The sequence below is a fragment of the Lissotriton vulgaris genome, chromosome 6 (genome assembly GCF_964263255.1).
Source record: "Lissotriton vulgaris chromosome 6, aLisVul1.2, whole genome shotgun sequence".
Lineage (NCBI taxonomy): Eukaryota > Metazoa > Chordata > Amphibia > Caudata > Salamandridae > Lissotriton > Lissotriton vulgaris.
Genome location: NC_141694.1, coordinates 1,616,691,115 through 1,616,718,447, shown reverse-complemented (window position 1 = coordinate 1,616,718,447; position 27,333 = coordinate 1,616,691,115). Strand labels below are relative to the sequence as shown.

The following is a 27,333-nucleotide window of genomic DNA, read 5'->3' as shown; positions in this document are numbered from 1 at the left end:
TAAACTATTCAGTTTACCTATATTCTCTACAGAGAAGAGGATAAATAAGGCGCTTATATGAATCTTCAACAGAACTACGTAGCATGTTCATGAACTCGGGTTTCGCATACTGCTTCGGTCTCCACCTGTGGCACAAAAAAACACTAATTAAACAAGCAAGCAATATTGTATTGTTGGCTTAACCTACACAAAAAAATAAAAACATCTGTAGAAATATACACATAAAACGCATGTTAATATAAAAAGCATGTTGAATCAAGAAATAACACATCCTCAAAAAAGTGACATGAATAAAAAAGGAAAACAATAGTTTTAGCCTCATGTGATCATATTGTACACCAACTTAAGCAACTGGCCGATTAAAAAAAACATTCGGTAGTGACCACAGAAGCATAAAAAAAGAGGTGCCAAGAAGCAAAGTTCTTTTAACTTGTTAGTCCAACACAGTCTGTCAGGGATCCGCTGTCAACTAAAAATTAAGCACAATTATCCTTGGGAGAGGGCATTCCAAGGTAATAAATCACTGGCCTTCGCTTTGGGCCATACTCCACCTTAGACAATAACTACATTTGAGGGCTCTCTCCCATTTGATTACATTGCTACGGTATATCCGACCATTACAATGTGGGTTGGAATTCACATAATTGTTAGTTCGATGGTGTGTTTTTTATTGGGCTATTTAGGTGAAAGTTTACAAGACGGATCACATTAGGGATTTTATTTTTTGTGATTTTATTTTTTGTGATAATGGTCTGCCATGTTTACCTCGTTCTGAGGGCCACAATAAGAAGCAAACATAGAGGAGGATAAGAGATTTTAGTCACAAAGTAAATAATTTGTTGGAAGTCCAAAACTAATTTTAGGAATTGTCGGGAAACCTAAAGTGATTTCCCCCTGTGAAACATGATGATCTATTGATGGGATCTGATAAGCAATGCATGGGAGAAAACGGTTTTCTCTCACGATTTCCTCATACAAAGTATGAGAAGTGTTCCTGAAGCTAAATGGGGACATATTTTCTACCAGTAAGCAAATATCTTCGACAGCCATGAGAGAAAAGCATCTGACATGAATGGTCAAGCAAGTATTTCCAAATGCAGCAGCAGTGTCACTTGATTACCAAGTGTTCAACTACAGCTTCACCAAACAGTGTTAACTCTAAATTTTCAGGACGAACGTGACACACTCCTGAAGGTCATTTTTCTGGAATATACAGCAGGATGAATTAAATGAGCATGGTGGGGCTGATTTAGATAAAATCCCAGCTGGTTTGAAAATATGAGGGGAAATGTGGGTTTTTATGGCATCCGACCACATGGGAGAGATCCCAACCCAAGTTACACCAACCACTTTTAACCTCTATTTCCTTAGACTATCCATCCTCTGAGTCGCTTAATGCTTTCTTAATAATAAAACAGTAGTACTTTGGTACAGATAGAACATTTAATCTCCCATTCAAATGCAAGTTGATAGATTTTTTTTTTACTTTCTGGCAGCTCTATTTAAAATGATTCGATGTGCGCTTCTATGGGTCACAGTAAGTTGTAGTTTGGACATTTCAGTTTTATTTCTACTCACTTCCTTTTGTCAGCATTTGTATCTACCTGCACGAATGTGCACTAGCATGAACATTAGTTTATTTTGAGTTGGCTACAAAGAAATGATAAAGCATGTTTCGAAATATTTGTATATTGTCTATAAAAATAGTCTTTATCTATATCTTATATACGACTGTATGCCAAGGTAGTTAATCAAAACATATTTTAGAATAGGTAACGTCATAAATAGCCAGAACAATAAGCCAATAATTTTAAAACACAAAAAAAGGTTATGGACTACACAATTTTCAAAGGTTGGGAGTACTTCAAATATATAAAACAAGCACATGGAAAGGAATGTTTTCAGGGACTCATTTATTTCAAGAACTTGTAGAGCAGAAAGAACCATTTTAGGAGGAGGCAGTGAATACGAATCTGGAGAACTTGTCAAAGGTTAAGGATAAGATTACCATAATTAGATTCTATTAACCAGCTCTGTGGCCCTATGCACGCTTAAATTCCCATGGTTCCATCACCTAAACCGACGCGTACAAATCAAGTCTGAAACGTCGGTATCAAATGTAACTCAGAGCTGCTGCTTGAAACACAGAGCAATGCAGTAAAGTCGGACTTCTATTTACTGAGGTTCTTGAGAGATGTCAGACCTGTTCTCATATTGTACCATAAGACCGCATTTGTGATGCTGTAATGGTATGCACTCTTGGTTAGAGTAATGCAGTTTACACAGGCCCACGTACTCAGACACAAATGTAATATAACAGGTTGCCCATCTCATCTCACGTCTCAAGTGCTCCATCACCCAGCACTCACACCCAGGCATTTGCTGGGTGAATCTCTTTGTGAGTTTCGGCCTAGCTCTAAATAACTTGTTGGTGCCTTTCAATGCTACCAGTCAACCACATGCCTAAGCTTTACTTCCCAAAACCTGCTATTTATTAACCCACATCATTCCAAAACTCCTCCCTCTATAAATCGCTTGCACCTCCATCAACTTTGACTGGCAGAAGACTAGCTGAAGCTCCAAAGAGTGATAAAAAACATACTTTTCTGCACCTTAGCAAACCTTTTGTGACCTCATTTCCTTTTTTAATATTGCCCATCCCTACATTCTGTACCCTAGTGTGGCCACAAGTGGTTTGAACACTGAACACGTTAGGCTTAATAAATACGATGACACCTCGTCCAAAGGCTACCTAATGGTGTAATTAGAACTTTTTCAAACCTGTCAAACAACACAGGCAGAACTGCACATCTACAGTTACATCATCTTATCACCAACAGGGGAGAGCCCTAGTCTATAACTCAAGAACAAGGAGCCGATGTGGTGTGATATTTTTAAGAATGACAGAGGGGTGGATGGAGCGATATAGGCAATACGAGAGATTACAACAAGGTGTAAGGGTCACTTTGATGGCAACTTCATTGTACTCCTCTTAAAGAGCTGTGGGAAGAGCCCAAAGCAACTGAAAATAAAGAAATAGACCCGGTAGCATCAGTCAGACAAAGATTTTAACAATAAAATTCTATTCTGTTCTCCTAGGTTTCTAGAGCGCATGGCTAACTAGAAGGGCTTTGCAGCGCTAACTAGCCACAAGACAACTATTATGCGAAACCTACCCGAACAGTTTATACTTTAGCAGCTTTGTAAATTTCAGTTCCATTAGTCTAATTTGTGGCGGCAGAGTTCCAACGTCTCGAGGCAATGCGAGCAAAAGAGCGACCACCGGCTCTGGCTCTCTTGATTCTGGGGACAGTGAGTAGCAACTGGGTAGTGGTGCATAACGATCTCACTGGATCTCAGGGGAAATAGGGTCCAGGATCCATTTAGAACCTTTATTGTGGATTGCTTTATGTACAAGGCATAGAGTTTTAAAATTAACTCTTTTGTCCATTGGGAGCCAGTACAGGGGCGCAAGTACTGTCCTTGCTGATTGGTGTTTGGGTATTTTTAGGAGAATGTGTGCTGCAGCATTTTACATTTTTTTCTAGACTGACTTATGGCTTCCAAGGTATAAGAAGTTGCCGTAGTCAAGTCGAGAAATGGCCAAGCCTTGTATCACCACTCTACATGTTGGGTCTTGTAGCCATCTCAGAAGTCTTCTTAGGGTGCAGAGTAGGCCGAAGTAAGTGGCTGCTAGTTTCTTGACATTGTTTTCCATTGTCAGTTTTCCGTCTAGCTTGTCTCCTAAGCTTATGATCTCTGTTTTGGGGGTAGGATGGTTACCCAAGGCCAATTACCAGTTCATTTCCATCGACCTAGTGGAATTGTAAATATTTATGAAGACCTCTAGGCCAAACAGTGTATCACTGCAGTAAGAATTCTCCATTGTGAAAGAAAGGCACCACATTTGTCTAGTTTTAACTGTCCTTTATTGGCCTCAAAGGTGACAGCACACTTTATAAATGTAATATAGAACAGGTGATTAATGTTGCAGAGTTCGCAAATGTACCTGAGGAGGAAATTGTGATGTGTGTGCATCACTTCATCTGATCAAACTCTTCATGAGGTCTTTGTATCATGCAAAGTGTTTTTTAGAGAAACTTTTAAGAACAGATAAAAAAATTCAAAAGGGTGAGAATCAAATGTTGGCCTCAAAGGATAACGTTTTAAAATGTACCTGTAAATTCCCAGCTGTGGCACTTCATTGGAAGGTGGGGAAATCGAGCCTTTTGAGAAACTCAGAGGATATGATTTACTTCAAATATGTGGGACTTGAGGTAAATAAGGGCATAAACTATATGGATATGGAGTTAGATTTGCAATCACACAAAGGAACAAACACTGCAGAGTCAGTAGCCCTTGGCTTGGCTGCCAACCAAATTTCTGATTTCCACCATGCGTAACTAGAATGTACACAAGAAGAACATCCCTTACCAAGGAAAGATTTGTGGGAATGAGATCAGATCAGTTGCAGAGAAGAGCAAACTGCAATACTCATCCGGCCATGTCTACCTCACACAAGAACGCATTCCGAACACGGAAAGAAATTAAGGAGCTTCAGAAACTTGTTGGTAACCTGGCGCAAAACTCGTTGAAAGTCTCACAGACAATTGGAAAAATCTGGGAGACGATGATAAGTACTCACACCAAGATCTCACACATCCAGAATCTGGTAGTTAGAAACAATAGACCTAAAAGGACCAAGCCCTTGTCGAAGGAAGAAACTAGGGCCTTACTCAGGTCTTATGAACAACCTGCCCGTAGTAAGGAGGAGAATATCAAAACAGTACCTATTGACCCTAGTAGAAAGGCCAGAAAATATGACAGGCAAGCAATTCACCAAAATCTACAACATATCCAGCTAATTGCATCTGAAGTGGATAATGGAAAACTAGTTAAATCACAGAAACCCCTGACCTGCCTTCTACTTAATTGTCGTTCGGCAACTAAACATGCAACAGACATAGCCGCCCTCATCATCAATAAGGAAATTGATCTGGCCATCCTCACGGAAACATGGCTCAATGAATCATCTTCTCCTACCATGGATCTCTTAATACCGCCACAATATAACATCGTCAGACTAGACAGACCAAGGAATGTGGGAGGAGGCATAGCTTGCATTCACCGGTCGGAGATCGAGGTCGGCCATTTCCATTCTGACCCCTTAGAATCCTGTGAATACCTTGGTATTAATGTGAGAACACCAACGAATCAAAGTTGCAAGTTGCATATACTTTACCACCCACCAGGAGAGAACGCAAAGTTCACCGAACAACTGATGGAGATCTTAACGACCAACTCTAATTCGGACGCCAATAACATATTCCTAGGTGACTTTAACCTCCATTGGAATGACGGCGGTGACAAACTGGTCAACTCGCTTAAGGACTTCCTCAATGAGCTAAAACTTGTACAAGCTTGCAACCAACCCACTCATTCACGAGGAGCGACCTTAGACTGGATTATCTCAAGAAAGGATGAGACATCTATCCTTGCTATAGACCCATGTGACTGGTCTGACCATCACATCATAACATTCGCGATACCTACAATGACAAAGGGCAGGACCGTGCAACCACGCAAGCTCAAGAAACTGACCCGAGACACAAAAGAGGCTAACATTGATCTACTGGTGAAAAGATGTGAGAAAGACCTGAAGCCACCCAGCAGTAAGCAAAATGTCAATGAGTTGACGGATCACTACATAACCTCGATCGGTAATATCGTCAATGACACCATGCCCCAAAAAGTGAAAAAGGTATCAGAGAAATCTAAAAATCCTTGGTTTAACGAATCATTAAATGAGGACAGGCGCAAACTGAGAATGGCCGAAAGGAGGTGGAGACAACATCCCTCCTCCCCCGAGCTGAAAGCACTCAGAAAAACAAGGAAAGAATACAACAAAAAAATAATCAACTCCAAAAAAGAATTTATCAGAGATGAATTGGACAGTGCCAGAAACAGACCACGTAAACTCTTCGAGATTCTAAAACAACAATCAAATAAACTAGCCAAAACGGTTTTAGAGAATACGAAGACTCCCATAAGCTGCGAGGAATTCTCCGTATTTTTCACGGAAAAATCTAAATTGCTTGAAGATGATCTTACTAATGCAGCAACTAACCTTAAGACATTGCCTCCACCTAGTAAAGAGACCAATATCTCCCCAGAGAGTCCCCAAACTAAAAATAAGGCAAAATGGGACACTTTTGATCTATTCGACCAGGGAAAGATCGCCAGAACGCTGGCGGAACTCAAACCGAATAACCACTTTCAAGACCCTTTACCAGGAAAGTGTGTAAAAGAAATCAGCCACACCCTAGTTCCAATTTGGACCGAGATAATAAACACCTCACTGGCACAAGGAACCCTCCCGGACTGTCTAAAAACAGGGCAGGTGATGCCCATACTCAAAAAACCGACAGCTGATGCTACAGACCCGAACAACTATCGGCCAGTGACCAACATCCCTCTACTGGCTAAACTCATTGAGAAATGCGTTCAGGGCCAACTAAGTCAACACATTGCTAAATTCTCTCTTCTAGACGATTGCCAATCAGGCTTCAGAACAGGGCACAGTACTGAAACTGCGATCCTGCACATTGTCGATGACGCTCTACAAGCCCTAGACCGAAATCAATCTTGCCTACTGATCCTCCTAGACCTATCTTCAGCATTTGATACGGTAAAGCACGAAGTGCTAATGACCAGACTACATGACAGGATGGGTCTGTCTGGAAACGTGCTGAAATGGTTCAACTCTTTCCTACAGAACAGGTCTCAGCGATTCCTGGTTAACCAAGCAATCTCGTCCCCGAGCCCCAACACAGTCGGGGTCCCACAAGGCTCAACGCTATCACCAGACCTATTCAACTTATATGTAGAACCTCTCACGGAGATCCTCCAAGAATCTCAGGTATCCTATCACATGTATGCGGATGACACGCAATTATACTTAAAGATCGCCTCCCTTGAGGACATTGACTTAATGAACAAGACACTAAAGAGTGCGTTGCGATGGTTAACATTGAACCATCTGAAACTTAACGCCCAGAAAACAGAATTCCTACTTATCTCACCAACAAGGAGCCAATCGGAAGTTAAAGAGTGGACTAAATTGGTGACAGCGCTGAACTGCACCCCGACCCTAGTTAACTCAGTCAAATCACTAGGAATTACACTAGATAAGAACCTCGACATGAAAAACCATATTAACTCGTTGGCCAAGAGCGCCCGCTTCCACTTGAATTACTTAAGAAAACTGAAACCCTTTATCTCTGAGACAGATCTAAAATTGGCTATTCAATCACTAGTCATCTCGAGGATCGAATACGGCTGCACCACATTAGCGGGCTTACCAAAATCATCCACAGCACCACTAAAAGCCTGCCTCAACGCAGCGGTGAGACTCATTACGGGAACGAAGAAATTCGATCACATATCTCCTCACCTGAAAGCACTAAACTGGCTACCTTACGAGGCTAGAATTCAAATGAAGATGGCCTGTATTACGCATAAAGCTGTACATTACAACACGCCTAGATACCTAGCCAAGAAACTTAAGCTCTCAGGAGGTAACAGAACAACGAGAAGCGCAAAAGATTTGCTATTACGACCAGCCTTTTTCCACAAGAAAAAGACCTACAACCGAGCATTCTCTGGAGCTGCCCCCAGAATCTGGAATTCACTCCCTCCAAACATCAGGAAGATTCGAAATACAACAACATTCAAACGAGAACTGAAGAGCCACTTGATGAGTAAATACCCTACTTAGAGAAACCTACCGATCACTGGGATGTTCATTTCAGCTAACTAAGGACCGCCCTCTTCCTGGAAAATTGGATGATCATCAGCGGATAAGAAAATGATGCCGTGCACAAGCCGAGACTTGGCACTTTGCTGCTACCTCATATATGTGTGAACTTTAACTATATCTCACAGTCATACTATAGACCTTCTTTCTCACTTGATTTATTTAGCCATATATGTGGAACATTTATCTATATGTCACAATCATACTATATATCTTCTACCGCACCTGATTTATTTATACTCATTATCCTTGATATGCACTGGGACACCTTATAACCCTACCTCAACGAGCACGGCTTGTTACTCTGACACAAGCCAAACCTTGCTCGCCACTTATTGTTAATTGCACAGTCATTTCGAATATATTTATTTAATCTCGTCCATACTGTATATCGCTTTCTACCTCATTATTCTCTTGTTGGCAGTAATGCTTTTATAATGTCTATATGTAATTCTTTCCTTGTTAAGCGCTCTGATACCCACGGGTCTTGTTCGCGCTATACAAAACACTATAAATAAATAAATAAAATAAATAAATAAATACATGAACATCACCCTTATTCGTCTTGAATATTTAGGAGAATCTTAGTGCCATAAAAATGAAATCATGGGATTCACAAACCAAGCAACACACTGCTCAGGCATTGCACAGGTTGGAGAATTGTTAGACCTGGCCCTCTCTGCAAAGCCACCCCATAAATTATGTCTTCACCCCTTCTATTTTTCTGAATTTTCTTTCGTAGGCATTAAGAATATGATCACTGCTGATCTGATCTAAAGTCTTGGGCACTCTCCTTAAAAGAAGGTAAATTGGCATATACCTGATTGGTACATTAAATTTACCTGTACGTCCCGTCCCTACTTATGGAACTATATGGTACCCACGGACGGTAAATTAAATGCACTAGTGGTCCTGCTGCACTCATTGTGCCACCCACCGAGAAAGCCCATTAAAGAACAAGTTACTTATCGTCGTTAACGCCTTTTCTGCTAGAGACTATCTAGCCACAGATTCCTTACCTTTCAATTATCTCTAGGCGTCAGACTGGATCAGGAAACTTTTCATGAGCAGTAGCCCTGTGTGCCGATATGTAGCGTGAATCAGCTCTGTGTGGCATTGTTGGCACCGGAAGTGGAAGTGACTATATAAGCGCCACCCCAGAGTACTGACGTCAGTTACTTTTCCCAACTTTCCACACCAGGAGTACAGAGCCACGAAGAACACTGGTCACTGGTCTAGAAAACTAGGGCCCTGTCAGAGAAACAGCCCTGACCCTAGAATCTTCTGAAAGAGCGGGGAGAATAGGTGGGTCAGTAAGGAATCTGCAGCTAGATATAGTCTCTACCGAAGTAACATGTTCATCTGATAGACTTCTAGCCGCAGAATCCTTACCTTTGAATAGATACCAACACAATACCTCCCTGGAGGTGGGTCTGTGAGACAGACTTGGGTTTAAAAATGCTGAGGGACAGAACAGGCAATGTGCTCATTCTGACAGATCGGACTGTCCAAGAGATAGTGTTTAGTGAACGAGTTCAAGGAGGCCCACATTGATATGGGCCGAAGCTCACTGACCCTTTGGGCTGATGTTATCGCCACGAGGAAGGCCGTCTTGATGGTAAGAAGCCTGAGGAGATAATGTAAAGGCTCAAAGGGACTGCACATAAGTAAAGTGAGCACAAGATTAAGGTTCCACTGAGGCATGATGAACAGTGAAGGAGGGAATGTGTTATAACCATTTCAAGAATCTGGTAACAACAGGAGATTTGAATGGGGATGGCTGATCAGGAACCCACAGGAAGGCTGAAATAGCAGAAAAATAGCCCTTAAGTGTGCCCTGAGTGGAGCTCTGCTGGGCAAGAGAATAGAGAGAATGTCCTGAGAGAGGGGACCAATCTGATTCTCTGCACACCATACAACAAACCTGCCCCAACAGTAGGCATATATCGTTTTGGTGAAGGGATGCCTTGCTGCCAGAATAACATTACAGATTCTGGACGGAAGATCGAAAGCTATCAACAGTCACCGCTCAATCGTCACGCAAGAAGGCAAAGTGTTTACAAGTTCAGGTGGGGGATCCCTCCTCCTGATGTAACATAAGATCCTCTCGACAGGCCAGCTGATCAGAGGACCAATGGCAATGCTCAATAGCTTGGGATACCGAACTCTCCGAGCCCAGTCTGCAGCCACAAGAATAACTTGGGACAGGTCATTCCTGATCTTCTTGAAAACTCTGGGCAGGAGTGGTATGGGTGGATAGGCATACAGGAAGTGTGTGCTCCACTCAAAATAAAAGCCCCTCCGAGAGAGAGCCGCCTTGGAAACTCAGCGTGCAGAACTGTTGAGATTGCATGTTCTCGGCAGTGGAGATTTAAACAAGGCTCTCCACATTGCTGAAAGAGACCTTGCACAACTTCCGGATGGAGATGCCACTTGTGATCAGTTAAAGAGATACAAAAGGGGATGATGAAGCACAGGGTCAGACTGATTTGCATATGGCCATGTCTGAACTGGGGTGGCTGAGTGAGTGTAATGGGGTTGAAGGGGCAGAAGGAAGGGAGTCAGAGGCCTTAAGTAAGGATCTTAAAGAAGGCTTTATTTTTATATATGATTTTCTCTTCCGGCTTGTCAGTCTTTCCCTGATGAATGTTGCTGGATCCGTCTTGATATGTATGTAAAAAATGTATGTATAAATGGTTTTGTATCGCGCACTGTTACTGGGGAGTATCCTGGCGCGGTGGAAGAGGCAAAGACAGATGAGCAGGGATCGGCTTAGAAACTACTACTGAATAGGTGGGTTTTTAAATTCTTTTTAAATTGGGCTACTGTTTGACTGGAGCGCAGATGAAAGGGGAGAGCATTCCAGGCTCCGGCAGCAACCACAGCGATGGACTGTCCCCCTAGTCTGGTTCGCTTGAATCGGGGAAGGGTCATTTTAAATGGAGAAGATGATCGGAGAGCTCTTGTGGGGGCATATAGTGAAAATCTTTTCTTTAAATAGGCTTGTCATGGGTCGCTCTGAACGCAAGTACCAAGGTTTTAAAAAGGATACGCTGCAGAACTGGAAGCCAGTGGAGGTCGGACATATGGGACCGGACACTCTTCCATCTGGGGACGTTGCAAAGAAGACGAACAGCGGCATTCTGAATGACCAACAGACGTTTGGACAGATAAGCAGGAATGCCGCTGAACAGGGAGTTCGCGTAGTCCAGTTTTGCCAGAATGAGTGCTCGGGCAACCGTCTCCCTCGCCTCTCTAGGGAGTAATGGAAAGAATTTCCTGAGCATTCTCAAAGTGGCAAAACACATTCCGGTCAGTTTTTTTATATGGTCCTCATATTGTGACAGAAGCCACGGGTGGTGAATGGTTTGGTCTCTGGGAGCTCAGCTGACAGCAGGTTCTCCGCTCCGTCTGGCAACCAGAAGAGAAAGAGACAAGTAGGGGTATTTAGAAGGGATATCGGGAGATTTTGAATAAGGTCCGGGGGGGTGGGCGGGGGGGCAGGGAGGAAACCCAGTGGAGGAGTGCTATCTACAAACTCTACAAGTGCTCCGAGTGCTTGTGAAAGGGAGGGGATGTCGGGCAATCTGTACACTATTTACACTGGTTACTGGTATCAGGCAGGCTGTTTCGCCCCACCCAACCGGCCACTTTGCCCCGTACCTATTGGAGCCACGCTCCTCCCGTGGGAGCGTGGCGGGGCGCTTCGTGGTGACGTTAGCCTCCGGGCTTGCTGATATTACAGAGGGGATCTTCTACCGTCTCGTTTTCCTTCGTGAAGTTTCGCTCCTCTCCTCTTATCTGCTCTCCAACGCTGCTCTTGTCCTCCGGGAAAACGCTGTCCGCCGACTTCCTGGTTCCGCTCGCATTTGTTGTCAGCATCGTGGTGACCTCATTGGGAGGAGTCTTGTCATGTTCGAACCCTCCGTTAAAGGACCCGTCTTTGATAATCATGCCGCGGGACCAAAGGGGCTCGTTTTCCAGCTCGTACCATTCATCCTGTTGGAAGTGAGGGGACTCCTGGTGAGAGGGGACATAAGCAGGTGAGAGGGGGGTCCTGTGTTTGTTCCACGTCCCCTGTAGGGGTATCGAGTCCCGCACCGTCACAGTGAGCTAACGAATGGTGATGGATTAAACCCAGATCAGTTGACTGGGGGTGAGTGTTTGATTGGCTCAAACGCTCCATCCATCATCCCCTTTTGTATCACTTTGTTCACCCTAAGTTGGCAGGGTATGCTCAGACGTGAGTCCCTTGCTCACTTGGCCACTGGATTCAAGATAGCCTGACTGATGAGGATTATGAATCCGAAACCGGTCCCAGGATGCTTGTTTCCGGTCGACAGAAGACATGGCTTGGCAGTTCGGGCTAGACTGTTCCCATGAGGCACAGGGTCAGACTGATTTGCATATGGCCATGTCTGAACTGGGGTGGCTGAGGGAGCTAAAGAATGGTGATGGATTAAATCCAGATAAGTTGACTGGGGGTGAGTGTTTGATTGGCTCAAACGCTCCGTCCATCATCCCCTTTTGTATCGCTTTGTTCGCCCTAAGTTGGCAGGGTATGCTCAGACGTGAGTCCCTTGCTCACTTGGCCACTGGATTCAAGATAGCCTGGCTGATGAGGATTATGAATCCCAAACCGGTCACAGGATGCTTGTTTCCGGTCCAGGGAAGACATGGCTTGGCAGTTCGGACTGGACTGTTCCCATAAGGCACAGGGTTAGACTGATTTGCATATGGCCATGTCTGCACTGGGGTGGCTGAGTGAGCTAAAGAATGGTGATGGATTAAACCCAGATCAGTTGACTGGGGGTGAGTGTTTGATTGGCTCAAACGTTCCGTCCATCATCCCCTTTTGTATCGACTTGTGATCAGTTAGGCATCTTTGGCTCAGTTTGTCCACCTTGGCCTTCAGACAGCCTGTCAGGTGTTGAACCACCAGGGAAATGCCCTGCTTTTTCAGACATGTCCAGAGATGCAGGGCCTCTTGATAAAGGGTTCACGAAACCACCCTGCCATGTTTGTTGCAGTACATGGTGGTGGTGGTGGTGTTGTCCGTTAACACTATCAACAACGTTCTCTCAGTGGAAAGTAGAAAGGCTTTTAATGCGAGCTGGATTGTCCAGAGCTCCAGAAGGTTGATGTGGAGTCCAGATTTTGCCGGAGTCCAGAGGCCTCTGAACTCCACCTCTCCCAGATAGCCACCTCATCCAAGGAGTGATGCATCGGTCACTACTATCAGACTTGTTCGGGAAGCTAGAGAAGTCTGCAGCTGACCCAATCACAGTTCGTTAACCACCACTGCAGATCCTGTGTAGTTCCCACAGAGATATGGACCATGTCGGAGAGATTTCCCTGATGCTGCACCCATTGGAACTTCAAGTCTCACTGCAGAGCCTGCATATGCCATATTGCCCGAATTTCTTGGACTCGCATTCAGGAGGATATAGACCGAACTGCACCGTATACAGAACAGCTCAGATGAAAGGGAGCATTTGGGATGGAGTCAGGTGTGACTTCGGCACATTGATAGTGAACCCCAGCAAATGCAGGAGATCTGTCGTAGTCTGGAGATGGGAGATTACAGCCTAGGGCGAGCCCGCCTTTGATAGCCAGCCGTCGAGATAGGGGGAAGACTGGCACCCCGATCTCTGCAGAGAAGCTCTACACACCGCTATCACCTTGGTAAACACCAGAGGTGTGCTGGTCAGGCCAAAGGAGAGCATGGTAAACTGAAAGTGCATGTGGCCCACCATGAACTGCAGGCACCATATGTGGGCAGGCAGGACGGCAAAGTGGATGTGAGCGTCCTGTAAGTCCAATGCTACCATCCAGTCTCTCAAGTCCAAGGCAGACAAGACTTGAGCGAGTGTGAGAATTTTGAACTTCTGCTTCTTGAGGAAGAAATTCAGAGGGCGCAGGACTGGGATAGGATAGGATAGGATGAGGGCCACCGTCCTTTTTGGGCACCAGAAAGTAGCTGGAATAGCAAACACAACCTTCTTCTGACATGTGCACCCTCTCTCCTGGGGGCAAAATGTGAGATGGTCCTTTGTCAGCCTGTCACAAGCAGAAGGCATGTGGGGGAGGGGGGAGACATGAAAGGGAGGGAGAAGCACCTTCTGACACTTTGAAGGAACCATCAGTCTAATGTTCTAGACCTCCACTGGGGCAAGTGATGGCATATCCTGCCTCCCATTGGATGCCCATGATGATAAGAGGGCAAACTATAAGGGTTTGGCGGCTGCAGCTGCCAGGGGGTAGTGGACTGGCCTGACCTCTGGCTACCCGATCCACAGGGTCTGTGGGTACCGTGTCCTCAGCCACACATAAGCTGGGAAGCTTGCACAGTGAAGTGACTGGATGGGTATAGACGCAGCTGGAAGCCCCTTCCGTGGGCACGAAAGGAGCGAAAAGTAATCCAGGGGTGGGGAGGGCCCATGGAAAGGCCCAACGACCAGGCCGTAGCCCTGTTGCCCTTTAAAAGCTCTAGTGCTGAATCCCCCTTATCTCTTAAGAGACAGGAGCTATCAAAGGGCATGTCCATAAGCGATGCTTGGACATCCCCCTGAAAAGTCAGTTGTCCTCAGCCAGGCAATGCACCACTTCAATGAAACCGCTCTCCACAGCGAGTCGGTGGCATCCAGTCTACTTGTAATCGTGAATTTTGCTGCGTCTATCCCATCAGCAATTGCCTGGGAGAGAACGGCTTGAGTCGCCTCCGGGACCATGGGCAGCACCTGCACAACTGAATCCCAGACTGAATGGGAGTAACAGCCCGAAAGGCATGCTGTGCTCATGGACCACAGTGCCAGGCTGGTGGATGAAAACACCTTCTTCTCTAAGGTGTCCAGCCTCTTGGATTGGGATGAGGGGGGGGTCGGAGGGAGGTGTAGGGAATGTGCCTGAATTTACGTGGGAAGTAGAGGCTTTGACTACCGGAATGCGCCTGGATTTATGTGGGAAGTAGAGGCTTGGACCACCAAGCTCTCTTTGGTGGGGTGCTGTTTAAGGAAATTGGGTTTCCCTGGGGCGGGGTCAGGGTAGTGGTGGTGGGCAATCGTCCAGTTCACAGGAGCCCCTGTGCTAGACTTGGACCAGGTCCCAAGCAGGATGTCAGTAAGGACTTCATTGAATGGGAAAAGTGGTTCAGAGCGGGTCAATCCGGTTGAAGCATCTCCATAAAGACGTCAGTCTTGACTGCCACCGAGGGCAGGCTAAGGTTCAGGACATCGGTTGCCCTCCTTACCACCATTGGAAAGACACTACCTCCTCCATAAGCACAGTAGGAGGAGAAAGAATGTCAGTATTTGTAGAAGTGTTTAGTCCACTGGGCTCCTCCAAGTCCTCAAACCAGTCCATCTGTGGATCTAAGGGCTGGCATTCCTCAGGGTTCAGCAACACACCCCCTAATCCTCATTGAGTCCCAGCCCAAAGGAATAGGGCTCAGGCTCCCGCCTGAAAGGCATGGCTCCAGTCGGGGATCAGAATGGGAATGGCGTCCTCATGAGCATTGGCATCAGAACAAGTGCTGGAGAAGGTCATGGTGGTACGACCAGTGTTCTTTCGGATCCATCTGTGGGTCTAAGGGGCCCAAGTGGTGCCGGAGTCGCCGATGTGGAACCTGTAGGGGCACCTCCCAAACCCACAGGGCCCGAAGGCGCGCCAGGGACATCTTAAGGATTTGAGGGCTGGGCCAAACATATTTTGGCGACCCCTATTCGAAACAGCTTTGAATTTACAATTCAATTTCAGTTTTTCCAAGCCACCTTTGGCCAGGTCACAGACAGGCAGACTGGTCCAAATTCTTAATGTGTTTCCATCTAATATGCAGGGATAGTGATGTGTGTTTTCAATATTGTAATATAGCAACAGCTAACTAATATTATAGCAAATAATTTCTGTTACCCACTGACATTTCTCATATGTTAGGTCCTGTTTTGATCTAAAAGAATGAATGTTGCATGGTGTTGAAAAAAACAAAACATTTCTCTGCAAAATGTCTCTAATATACTACAACACATTACCCGTATTAAACATAAATTAGAGGAAAATCAGATTTAAAACAGTCTATGTTTAAAAATAATTCAAGGTCATCCTAGCAGGACTGTGTGGAGAACAGAGTCAGATCTATCAGGGGAACCCCTGAAAGACTGGGGCACTGGGCAAGAGTGCACTTTGCCCATGCGTTAAAACATTCCTCAGGTGCACCAGCTGGAGAGGTCTGCTCAAATAGGAGGTGCATGGCCTCATAAAACCAAAGGATTGAGCGGGAGTCGCTCAGGTCCCAGAACCTCGGGGAAGCACAGAGCTGACCCAGGCACTGGCTCAACCATTGAGCCAGGCCTCATCTCTTTAGCCGACAGATACGGTGAAATTGAAGAACTCTTCACCTCCGTTCTATTTTTCTTTCTGTGGTACTTACCCAAGTGGACCGACGACTTGGAATGCAATGAAGATTGTGGATTCCGCAACCGATCCTGGGACCTTCTTCTCAAGCGGGATCAAGAACGTTGCAGCTTTGCTCACCGGGCAGCAAGGAGCTTGAGGTATCGCTCCCTCATGGCCATTGGGCACATAGTGCGGCAATCGGCACAAGTCTTTGCGTCGTGGTCACGTTCCAAGAACCAGAGGCATACAACGCGCGGATTTGTCACCGACATCTGTTGATGATAGGCGCCACAGTGCTTGATGAGAGACTTGAAGACATCAAAGGAGCTTCAACAAAATGTTAATAAAGCACAGTCAAAAAGTGATTGAAGTAATAGCTCTCACCGGATCTGCACTGACTGGCCAGATAGAAAAGAACGGACATCAGCGCACTGGGGTGATGACTATATAGGCACCACGCACTTCACTTCTGGCTTGGATGATGCCAGGTGAAGCCGATCAACACAACCTACCGGTACACAGGGTACTGCTCAAGAAAAGTTTCCCGATCAAGTCTAATGCCTGGAGATAATGCAAAGGTAAGGAATCTGCGGCTAGAAGTCTCTATCAGATACTTGTATCAGGTCTGCCACTGCCGACTGTAGTGTAGTTTTAAGCTGCTATTTCGACATGGAAAAATAAACCTCTTGCCAGGCCTAAAGCCTCTTTTTGAATACATATAAATAACGAACGACAAAAAATTTCAGAGGGTCTGGAAAAACTAAGAAGTGAACGCCAGATATGAACTAACAAGGAACTATATCACCATGCCTCGTGTATAATCTAACTAAGGTCACCCCTACCCCGAACCCACATAGTGGTCAGCGAAGGATGCCCATCAGTCACCACACGGAAGCGCCCTTCATCATTTGGGTTTCCTTTAAGACCACCATTAAGGGTGCCACTTGTCTTTCACGGGGAGGGCTCAGATCACAAGTAAGTCCTCACCCGATCAGACAGATCTTCCGTGGTCTTACTACTCAATTAAGAGGATGTTAAAGTAACAAGGGGGGGACTGATGTCGCAGTGCACAAAATAGTGTGTGAAAAATAAGAAACAATGTGTGCTAAAATTGGATGAGGGGGTACTGAAAATTAGTTTTATTCTGGTGCTACCCACTCTACCAACATTAAAAAGTAGTCGGTGACAATCACAAATTTTTTGGATTGTCTAGATGTACTATGATGTCAACATGTTTCAGCAATTAAGGACATTATGTCATTGCTTTCTTCAGGACCAATTAAACTGATAGCTACTGCAACCAAGTGATAATGAAACAAAAACTGTGCTCAAAACCATATAAAATAAAACTGATACAGAGATCACCTGAATCCACTAGGTGTCTGCATCGTTTTCTCCACCTTTCCAAGCCATTAGAAATTTCTAGGAATAGTGAAAACATGGGAATTAGAATAGATATTTTGCCAGTAAACCCTGCATTCACAAACTCATGATGGTATACCAGGTTCGAACTTGACAATCCTAGTAATAAGTGTCAGAAACAAATACACCTATAGCACCGTATTAATCCGTGCTGGTATCTCAACAGTGAATTGATTTTTCAAAATGCCAAAGGAGAGAAACATCTTCCCCGACTTGGAAGATGCACAGACCTCACCCCACCTGGCCATGGCTCAGGGAGAAAGGGGGAAGCAGAAGAAGGAGGCAAAGAGCTCCTTCATTGTTGTTTAAACACAAATTAGTCAGCGCCACTCATTGAGAAATACTGCTTCGCTAATGTAAAATAATGACTGTGTAGTAAGTTAAATGCTCGGACTCTCATTTACTCAAGTCAAGATGTCCGTCAAACCAAAGGCGCAGACCCAAGCACACATGTATACACAGTGGGAGACAGGAGCGGCCTCTGTCTTGCCGCCTAGCGAGTTGTTAACATCTCAAAGCAACCGCACTCTCTTGGAAAGCACCCTACCTGTCCGTCGGTACTTCGAGAATCGGCATCCGAGCCGATCGGGGAGGTGCCAGGAAAGGCACCGGCTCTGGTATATGACGCTCATTTGCCGATTGCCGGTCACGTGGTCCCCGAGTTCTTCAAACACAGTATCTGATTGGCCGAAAAGACAGCCAATCAGAACACTCGCAAAGCGATACTAGCTGGAGGATTGGATCCTCGTCAGGAGCAAAAACAGTGCTCTTCGTGGGATTTTCAGAAAGAGGGTTTTTTTTTTATTTCAAGTTGGATAAAGAAAACGTTAGCACACGATTTCGAAAGAACAACATGCTTTCTCCATTAGTTGTTACTGGTAGGAGACGCATATCGTGAACCACAGAACACTAAGCGCACATAAGAAAAGGATGATCTTAAAATCGAACAATTCATGTTCGAACGGTCCATTATTCCTTTTATTATATAGTTAGGAGTGAATTATGGACTGACATTCAGATTTTAATCACACATTCCAGGGAAATATACGTCTGTAATGTCTCACACACAGAGGCCAATTCATATATAATGACCGTGACAAGCCCTCACCATTCTCAGTTGCTATTGTTATACTAAGGGTAAGACTCATCTACAGTAGTAGCAAGAATACAGTATTCCAAAAATAGAATTTATAGAGAGGCCCAGGGTATATCATCATTAAGGCCCACACGATTTGTACCCATTTTGAAAACCCACTTTTGTTCTATAAGTAGGAGATACTTGGACACGTCAGTAATATGTGCGGGAATGTGAGGTTGTTCAATCACTGTCCATTGAAACGCCGTGGATGGATGGCGTGCCTCCAAAAAGTGATTAGTTAATTTCGTGGCTTGTCTCTTGCACCTAATGGTGCTCTTATGCTCCGATATTCTGACCCTAATCTTGCGGGTGGTCATCCCTAAATATTAAAGCCCACAGGGACATGTGATGAGATAGACAAGGTTGTCGCTGTTACAGTTTGTGAATTTAGTCTGAATCCACGGTCTCGTGGTGCCTATGTCTATTTCGGTTGATTTCTTAGTCTATGGACAGAAATGGCACGACCCTCAGGGATGATGACCTGTGACTGGGGGAAGGTCCCAGAGGGAACCCAGAGCCCTGGGTTCTACTGTACGTGGTCTAGTATGGACCAAAAGATCTTTAAGATTGGGTCCCCTTTTGAAGGAGAAGAGAGGGGTCTGTATTGCAGCTTGATCGGAGTTCAGGATGGACCAACGTCGTTTGACCACTTTCTGTATTTTATTGGATAGGGCGAGGTCTGTGCATCTTCCAAGTCGGGTAAGTTGTTTCTCTCCTTTGGCATTTTGAAAAATCAATTCACTGTTGAGATACCAGCACGGATTAATACGGTGCTATAGGTGTATTTGTTTATGACACTTATTACTAGGATTGTCAAGTTCGAACCAGGTATACCATCATGAGTTTGTGATGTGGTGTTTACTGGCAAAATATCTATTCTAATTCCCATGTTTTCACTATTCCTAGAAATTTCTAATGACTTGGAAAGGTGGAGAAAACGATGCGGACACCTAGTGGATTCAGGTGATCTCTGTATCAGTTTTATTTTATATGGTTTTGAGCACAGTTTTTGTTTCATTATCACTTGTTTGCAGTAGCTATCAGTTTAATTGGTCCTGAAGAAAGCAATGGCATAATGTGTCGTTAATTGCTGAAACATGTTGACCTCACAGTACATCTAGACAATCCAAAAATATTGTGATTGTCACTGACTACTTTTTAATGTTGGTAGAGTGGGTAGCACCAGAATAAAACTCATTTTCAGTACCCCCTCATCCAATTTTAGCACACATTTTTTCTTATTTTTCACACACTATTTTGTGCACTGCGACATCAGTCCCCCCCTTGTTACTTTAACATCCTCTTAATTGAGTAGTAAGACTACGGAAGATCTGTCTGATCGGGTGAGGACTTACTTGTGATCTGAGCCCTCCCTGTGAAAGACAAGTGGCACCCTTAATGGTGGTCTTAAAGGAAACCCAAATGATGAAGGGCGGTTCCGTGTGGTGACTGATGGGCATGCTTACCTGACCACTATGTGGGTTTGGTGTAGGGTGACCTTAGTTAGATTAAACACGAGGCATGGTGATATAGTTCCTTATTAGTTCATATCTGGCGTTCACTTCTTAGTTTTTCCAGACCCTCTGATATTTTTTGTCGTTCATTGTATGCATGGGGCGTATTGGAGCTTGGTCTTTAAAATCCCCTTTGACCCTAATTTAATAATTGTTGTTGTTTACATACAAGTAACCCCAAGGTAGGCACCAAAGGCACATGGGCAGGGTGCATTGTATTTAAAAAGTAGGACATGTGAGTTTAATTTTACATTTCCTGGTAGAGAAAAACCCCTAAGTTCTTTATTCACTACTGATTGGATTATCTCTCCCATTGGATAACATTGGGTTCCATTATTACATTTCATTTGATAAATGCTACCTTTTGATTGGGAGCAGGTTGCAATGTCATGTTTGGATTCAAATGAATTGTAATTTAAAATACTCTTCAACTGTAAAGTCACAAATCTGAAAATGCCACTTTTAGAAAGTTGACATTTTCTAACCCTACCCATTTGGTCCATGCTGCCAGTTGCCTGGGTCACATGACTGAGTGAATCTGCTGTTAGGGGTTGTGTATTCCTGTCAGACAGAAAGACAAAGGGGACTGGGTGTAGGCAGGATGGCCATTCTGCCTGGATTGTTGAGGGTGGAACTGTTCCCTGACTCACTTACACTTCAAAGGGCACACAAAGGAACCGGGCACCAGCCTTTTGTCGCCCCACACTTCTTGGAGCCTTGGCAGGGGAAGGGAAGAGCTTTACAGAACCAAATATAGGGGTAGCCCAGGCTGTCACCCCACTTCCAAGGCTGGCACCAGGTATAAATATTGGACTATCAGAATACCTCTTCAGTATACTTCTGGTCCTGTGGAAGACTTCAGAATGACCGCCTGGACCCTCAGAGGACCACCCTCCGGCTACCAAAGAACTGTCCTGCTTCTTGAAGTCCTGCCTTGCTGCTTAAAGGAGAATTGGACAATCTCCTTGAACCCAGAACCAACAAAAGAAAATCCAAGGGCTAGTTGGCTATCCTCATGTGTGAGCTATAGGGAAACAAAAAGCTACAGAGACCATGGTCCTGCACCTAGCCTCTGCTGCAGTGGTGTCCGCAGGTCATGGGCCCTTGGATGTGGTATTAGAGGTGTTGCTTGTGCCTAACCCTAAAACTTGGGACTTAAACAAAGGTATACAGTCTTTTGGAGCCCTCGTTGGCTACAGCCTCCATCTATCAAGTTACAAAGTATGAAGGTAAAAATCTTTACAACGAACCCATCCAGCGGCTCCCCTATGCCGATGCCTCCTCGGACACCGTCTTCTGCCTTGCATTGCTAAACTCTACCTCTCAGGAACTTATTTTAAGTAAGAAGGTAAGTTAAGACCGGGCCCAGTACCGCATCACTGTAGCCTTAACTTTTGACTTTGCCCGGGTCTTTCATGACCACATAACCGCAGTTGATATTTTGCACTAAAAACTTTAAAAATTCATAACTCCAATTCCACTGATTTGATGTAATTTATTTTTGTGTAATTTTATCATTAAAATTGACCTTTTTTTCTAAATTGGTTTGTGTTTTTTTGTGTTTTTACTTTAGTACCGTTTGTGTGCTACAAAAAAAACTTTACATGTTGCCTCTAAGTTAAACCTGAGTGCTGTTGTGGCAAGCTACCAGAGGGTTAAGCACAGGGTAATGTACCTGATCAGGATTGTGGAGGTTTATCTACTCTACCAATAACCAATTTCTAACAAGGACAGTAAAAGAACTCATGGGAAGACCACAAAACTGACCTCAAGAATCAAACATGTTTTCGTTGAACAGTTTCCTGTCAATTACACAGGCACGATAGGAACTAAGATTGTTGTGAAGCTACCCTAACTCTTGCAGGTGGCTGTGTCAAAGGTCAGTAAAGGATCAATAAGACTTGGGCTATTAGCCTACACCATCAAATGCAGCTACCAGTAAAAACATAGGATAATACCCAGAACGAAGTTACTCGTTCCATGTCTTAATATAATATTAGCAAATTAAAAATACCTCTACAAGTGGGGAACATCAGTTTTTACAAGCATATGGCAATATTACGAGGGCTGAGCCACACACCACATTTGCCATACATCCAATAAGGATCATGGGTGGTGCAGGTGAAGATTCAACTAGGTGTCTCCCCCCATTAAGGTGCAGCAGTGGAGTGCTCGCTTCTCTCTCCATCAGCCACTGGGTTTGTGAAAGACTGCATCTGCCAAGCAGGATGCCTACATTTAACAAGATAATGGTGTCTGCTAGTTTCCTTCCTTCTGAAAGTTATAGGTTCATTTCTCATCGGAGAGCAAATTGCAAAGAAAAAAAAAACAAGACCACCCCATTTTCTTGTTCTACCTGGATATCCATCTGGTTATTTCCTGGCAGTGATTGGAAAAAAAGGATATTAGCATCACTACTTCATAGAACTGTATTACAGCACACTGGTTTGGAAAAGGAAGCATGTAACTTCATAACAGCACATGTAGTGTTACAATATTGTGGAAGATTTGAGTGCATACTATAAGGAGACATACCTGGAATACTGGCTCTACGCAGTCAAATAAATAAGTGTAAAGACATTAAATTTATCAGTTCTAATGGAATAGCCTCTTGCTGTAAAATATGGTAGGCAGAACTTTTTAGAGGATCTAATGATTAAGAAAGATCATTAACTGGTATTCCCTACTGATATTAACCTGATGTTTATCGGATGTTGCGCTGAGAAAAAAAAGATCTGCCTTAAGTTGTTGAATAACAAAGGCAGAACTGAAAGGTCTTTTTTCAGGAATTAGCAAGTTTGAGTTTGTGCTACTGCAAGTGGGTGAATGAGAATTATTCAATGGGTGAATGGTAAATTAATGAGTGCATGAATGGAAGAATGTGAGTGTGCATGGGTGATTGGGCGAGGGAGTTCAGGGATTAACGGCTGTATCGGCGGGGGCAGATAAATAAGGACTACATGAGTGAGTGAATGAGTAAGTGCATGGTGGATAGATCCATGAACACAACCTCTGACATTAATTCTTCCAACCACTGAATCGTTCTCGCACTCATCTAACAAAACCAGACACAGAAACTTGCAAATCAACGATGGATTTTGCTTGTAAACCACACCTATTGGCTTTTTCAGTGTTCGTTCAGTATGCATACACAGATATGGCATAAGATTTTAATATAAAGTACATCATACTGTTATGAAGAACCACACAAAATAATTCTGGATTAGAAAAGTACTTCAGAATGTCTTCAGGTATCATCTATGAAAACGTGAAACAACACTACAACACCCATCATTTGGTGGATTGCAAAATACACAAATAGAAGTTAAAACGTATATAATTTTATATGGTTTAATCACTGTTACATTCATCATATATTTTCTTAATAAAATAGTACAACTATCATGTTTTGTGGCGAATTTATAAATACAATGATATTTCTAGGAGCATTAACAGACCTTTCATTGACACACCACCTACAGAATTCATCCTTCACCCTGTCAGGAATGTTGACCTTCACTGTCAGGATCTTCAGATTTTCCCCACGGTTAATGGCCAGAATCTAAGTGCAAACATAAATGGCACAGACAGATGACGCACAAAATACTCAAAAGATAAAGCTAGAGAGTGAGCATTTTTACGAACTCTTAAGAGATTTTGCAACAACTTACGCAGGTGGGTATTAACCTGGAATAGTAAAAGCTAAATGTACACCAGTTAATACGATGTTTGTTTTTTCATTGGAATGTAATTGCATTTTGCAGAAATCATATTTGTATATATATCTATCCAGGGATATAGAGATTTTCAAGAAAACTGAAACAATGATTAGACAGCAAGATACAGGCTTCTCTAACCAAAGGGTGCACGAATAACAAAAGCACTGTGTATAGTAAACAGCAGCATACTGATGTTCTTTAGAAAAGTAGAGGAAAAGAAAAACAACCATAATCGCTTCAGTGACTTGCAGTTCTAGCACTATGTGGAAGGGGAACGCCACTCACCTCAACCGGGCGGCGCCCGAGTGGGGATACCATGACCCCTAACCCCCCTGCGTCTCTGACGACCAGGAATCCTTCTCTCTTTTTCTCCCTACAGGAACCCGACCAAGTGACAGGACAGAGCCCCAACCCGGATGCGGATGACCCCAAGCACCGAGAACCCGGAAGTGCCGAACCGGAAGCAGCCTGCCGGGAACCCGGAAGTCCCGCCCCCTACCACGGGCCAAGAAGTAGAAAAGCCGGCAACGAAGAGAGGAGAGCGTTCCAGGTAGCCGACTCGTGGCTGGAGACAGCGCGAAGTGAACCAGTGAAGGAGAGCGGACGGGGTGAGAGGATCGAAGACGAAGAGTTGGAGGACGTCTGGACCGAGGAGTGGTGGAGTCCTCTGGAGGTGGCTGGAGAGCGGCCGTGGCTCGCTGGAGAGTTGCGGCAGGGCACGTGAGTACCTTGTTACCGTCTCCTAGTCCCCTTGTAGATAATTGTAAATACTTGTATAGAAGTAGAACGCACTGATAGATCACCCTTGCACTGTATATAGATTTAGTATAGTCACTGCACCTATAACTTGTACCATAGACCTTACACCCCGGCCACTCACGAGAGCACGTTTCTTCTACCCCGTTCCCACATCTCTTCCCTTCCGTCTAACCCTTCCCATCCATTCCCCTCCTCACGGTCACCTCTGTCCCCTCACGACCCGGGTGCTGGTACTGGTACTCCAGAAGTCCGAACTAGAAAGGACTAAACCCCTGCCTCTCTGTTTCCCTCCGAGGTTACTCCGACGCCTCCCCGGAAGACCTGAAGACGTCCGGAAGATCCATCGGCCGGCGGACACCAGGGAACAGACTACGGCTTCATACCTTGAACTTTGTACCTAATCCGTTTGTCAATCACAGCAATAAAAACAGCTACCATAGCCAAGTATATACGGCCTCCACGCCTGTTATTCCGGTCCGCACCAACCCCCAGTCCACACTTGGTGTCAGAAGAGGGATCCGGAAGCATGGAGGCCGCCGTGAAGCAACTCGCAGAAAGCCAGGAACTCCTCGGGAAGATGATGGAGCGCTTTCTCAAAACGGCCGAGGACGACCGAGGCCAACTTCATGATGTCCTGAAAGACCAGGGCTCCGCACAAGACCGAGCCCTTGGGAAGCTAGTCGACGTCATGGGTCAACAGAGGCCAGCGACTACATTGCCCTCTGTGGTTTTGCAAAAATACGTTCCGGGAGAAGACCGTACTTCTTTTTTACGAACTTCAAACGCCTGGCTCAGGCTGCTGCTTGGCCGGTTGATCGCTGGAGCCACTACTTGGGGCCTCTGCTGACGGGAGAACTACAGGCGGCATTCCAACAGGCCAACATACAAGGGCAGACCCCGTATCAGGACATCAAAACCTGTATCCTCGAGAGGCTAGGGATTGACGACAAAACCTACAGAGTACGACTGCGACAGGCCTGTGAAGGACCACAAGAAACTCCCCGAGCATTGTCATTCCGCATCCAAGACCTGACCAACCGCTGGCTGAAGCCTGCCACGGCCACCAAAGATGAGATCCTGTCCAAGATATACTTGGAACAATTCCTAGCCTCCCTACACCCCGCCACACAGAAATGGGTCCGTCAGCACTCCCGACTCACTCTAGGCACTGCTGTCGAGATCGCAAGTGCTTTCAGTCGAGCTCAAGACTTCCAGAAAAAGGACGAACACCCTACACGGATGCCCCATGGAAGTCATCCTCGAACCCCGAGGCCGGTGGTTCCCCGGAAACCTGAACCTGTTCCCTTGTTTCCGTTTCCAGTGACACCAAGACCAAGTCTTCCCGGTCCGCAGTGCTACCACTGTAGAGGGCACGGACATATCGCCCGGTTCTGTCCCCAGAAGGAAGAACCTATGGAGGTCGGAATGGCTAGGAACTATGTGTGTCTTACCACGGATGCCAATCCTCCTCCTTTCCGGTGTCCGGTGAAGATTGACGGACACCCTATGATGGCCCTCGCCGATTCCGGTTGCCGGCAAAGTGTACTAAGGCCACAGGAAATGCCCAGACCTATGGGGCCTATGACTGGCACAGTGGATATTCAATGTGTACACGGTGATACCAAGAGATATCCCACCACACGTGTACAGGTACAGCACACCTCGGGGGAAAGAAGCCCCCTTACTGTCGGCCTGGTTCCCAACCTGCCTGAACAAGTTATCCTGGGTAGCGATTATAACGGGCTGCCCGGTTTGCTACAAGACGCGACAAACTCCTTGGAAAGATGGTGGTCCGAGGCTCCCTTTTCCCGAAACCCTCCTCCCGTGGAACCAACAAAGTACTGAAGACAAGAGGGCAAAAGAAGAAAGAAAAAAGGACACACACCACAGCCTATCCTGTCCAGGTGGACCAACATCCATGGGAAACCGATCGGGAGTTCCGTGCGGCCCAACAAGAGGGCCCAGTACTACAAGACGCCTGGGGGCGGGCCCTGGAAAACGAGGATCCCTTGCACGTATGTCCTTATTTCTTTAAACGGAACGGTCTGTTGTATAGAAAAGGCGGACCCCAACAAGACCCTCAGCTTCTCGTTCCCGGTCCCTTTCGCGAGAAAGTACTGTTCCTGGCCCATAGCCATTTGTTAGGGGGTCATTTCGGGGACGACAAAACAGGACAAACAATACTGGACAAGTTCTACTGGCCTGGGGTATATAAACAAGTGAGCCAATACTGCAAAGAGTGTCCTATATGTCAGAAGAACAGTCGGTACCGACCCCCAAGGGCACCCCTTCAGCCACTCCCTCTCATTGATGTCCCTTTCAGTAGGGTTGGGATGGACCTGATAGGCTCCATGTTACCCTCAAGGAGTGGATGTCGGTATGCTCTTGTCCTGGTGGATTATGCCACCCGGTTTCCTGAGGCCGTTCCGTTAAAACACCCAACCATGCAGAACATAGCGAGAGCCCTTGTAACCATCTTCACTCGGGTGGGTTTTCCCCGGGAGATATTGATGGACCAGGGCACCCCGTTTGTTTCTTCTCTTATGCGCCAGGTGTGTTCCCAGTTGGGCATTA

At 45.2% G+C, this 27,333-nt stretch overlaps 1 protein-coding gene across 2 annotated transcripts in view; it reads right to left on the bottom strand.

The window, feature by feature from the left end:
• Positions 1–27,333, bottom strand: part of SRBD1 (S1 RNA binding domain 1) — an 855,271-nt gene that overhangs the window by 485,159 nt on the left and 342,779 nt on the right. For both annotated transcript variants that reach the window (XM_086927787.1, XM_086927788.1), the window contains exons 11-12: positions 23,740–23,843; positions 18–125 (exon numbers count right to left, since the gene is read on the bottom strand). In XM_086927787.1, coding sequence (XP_086783913.1) covers positions 18–125; positions 23,740–23,843 — 212 coding nt within the window. The remainder of the gene's footprint in view (positions 1–17; positions 126–23,739; positions 23,844–27,333) is intronic.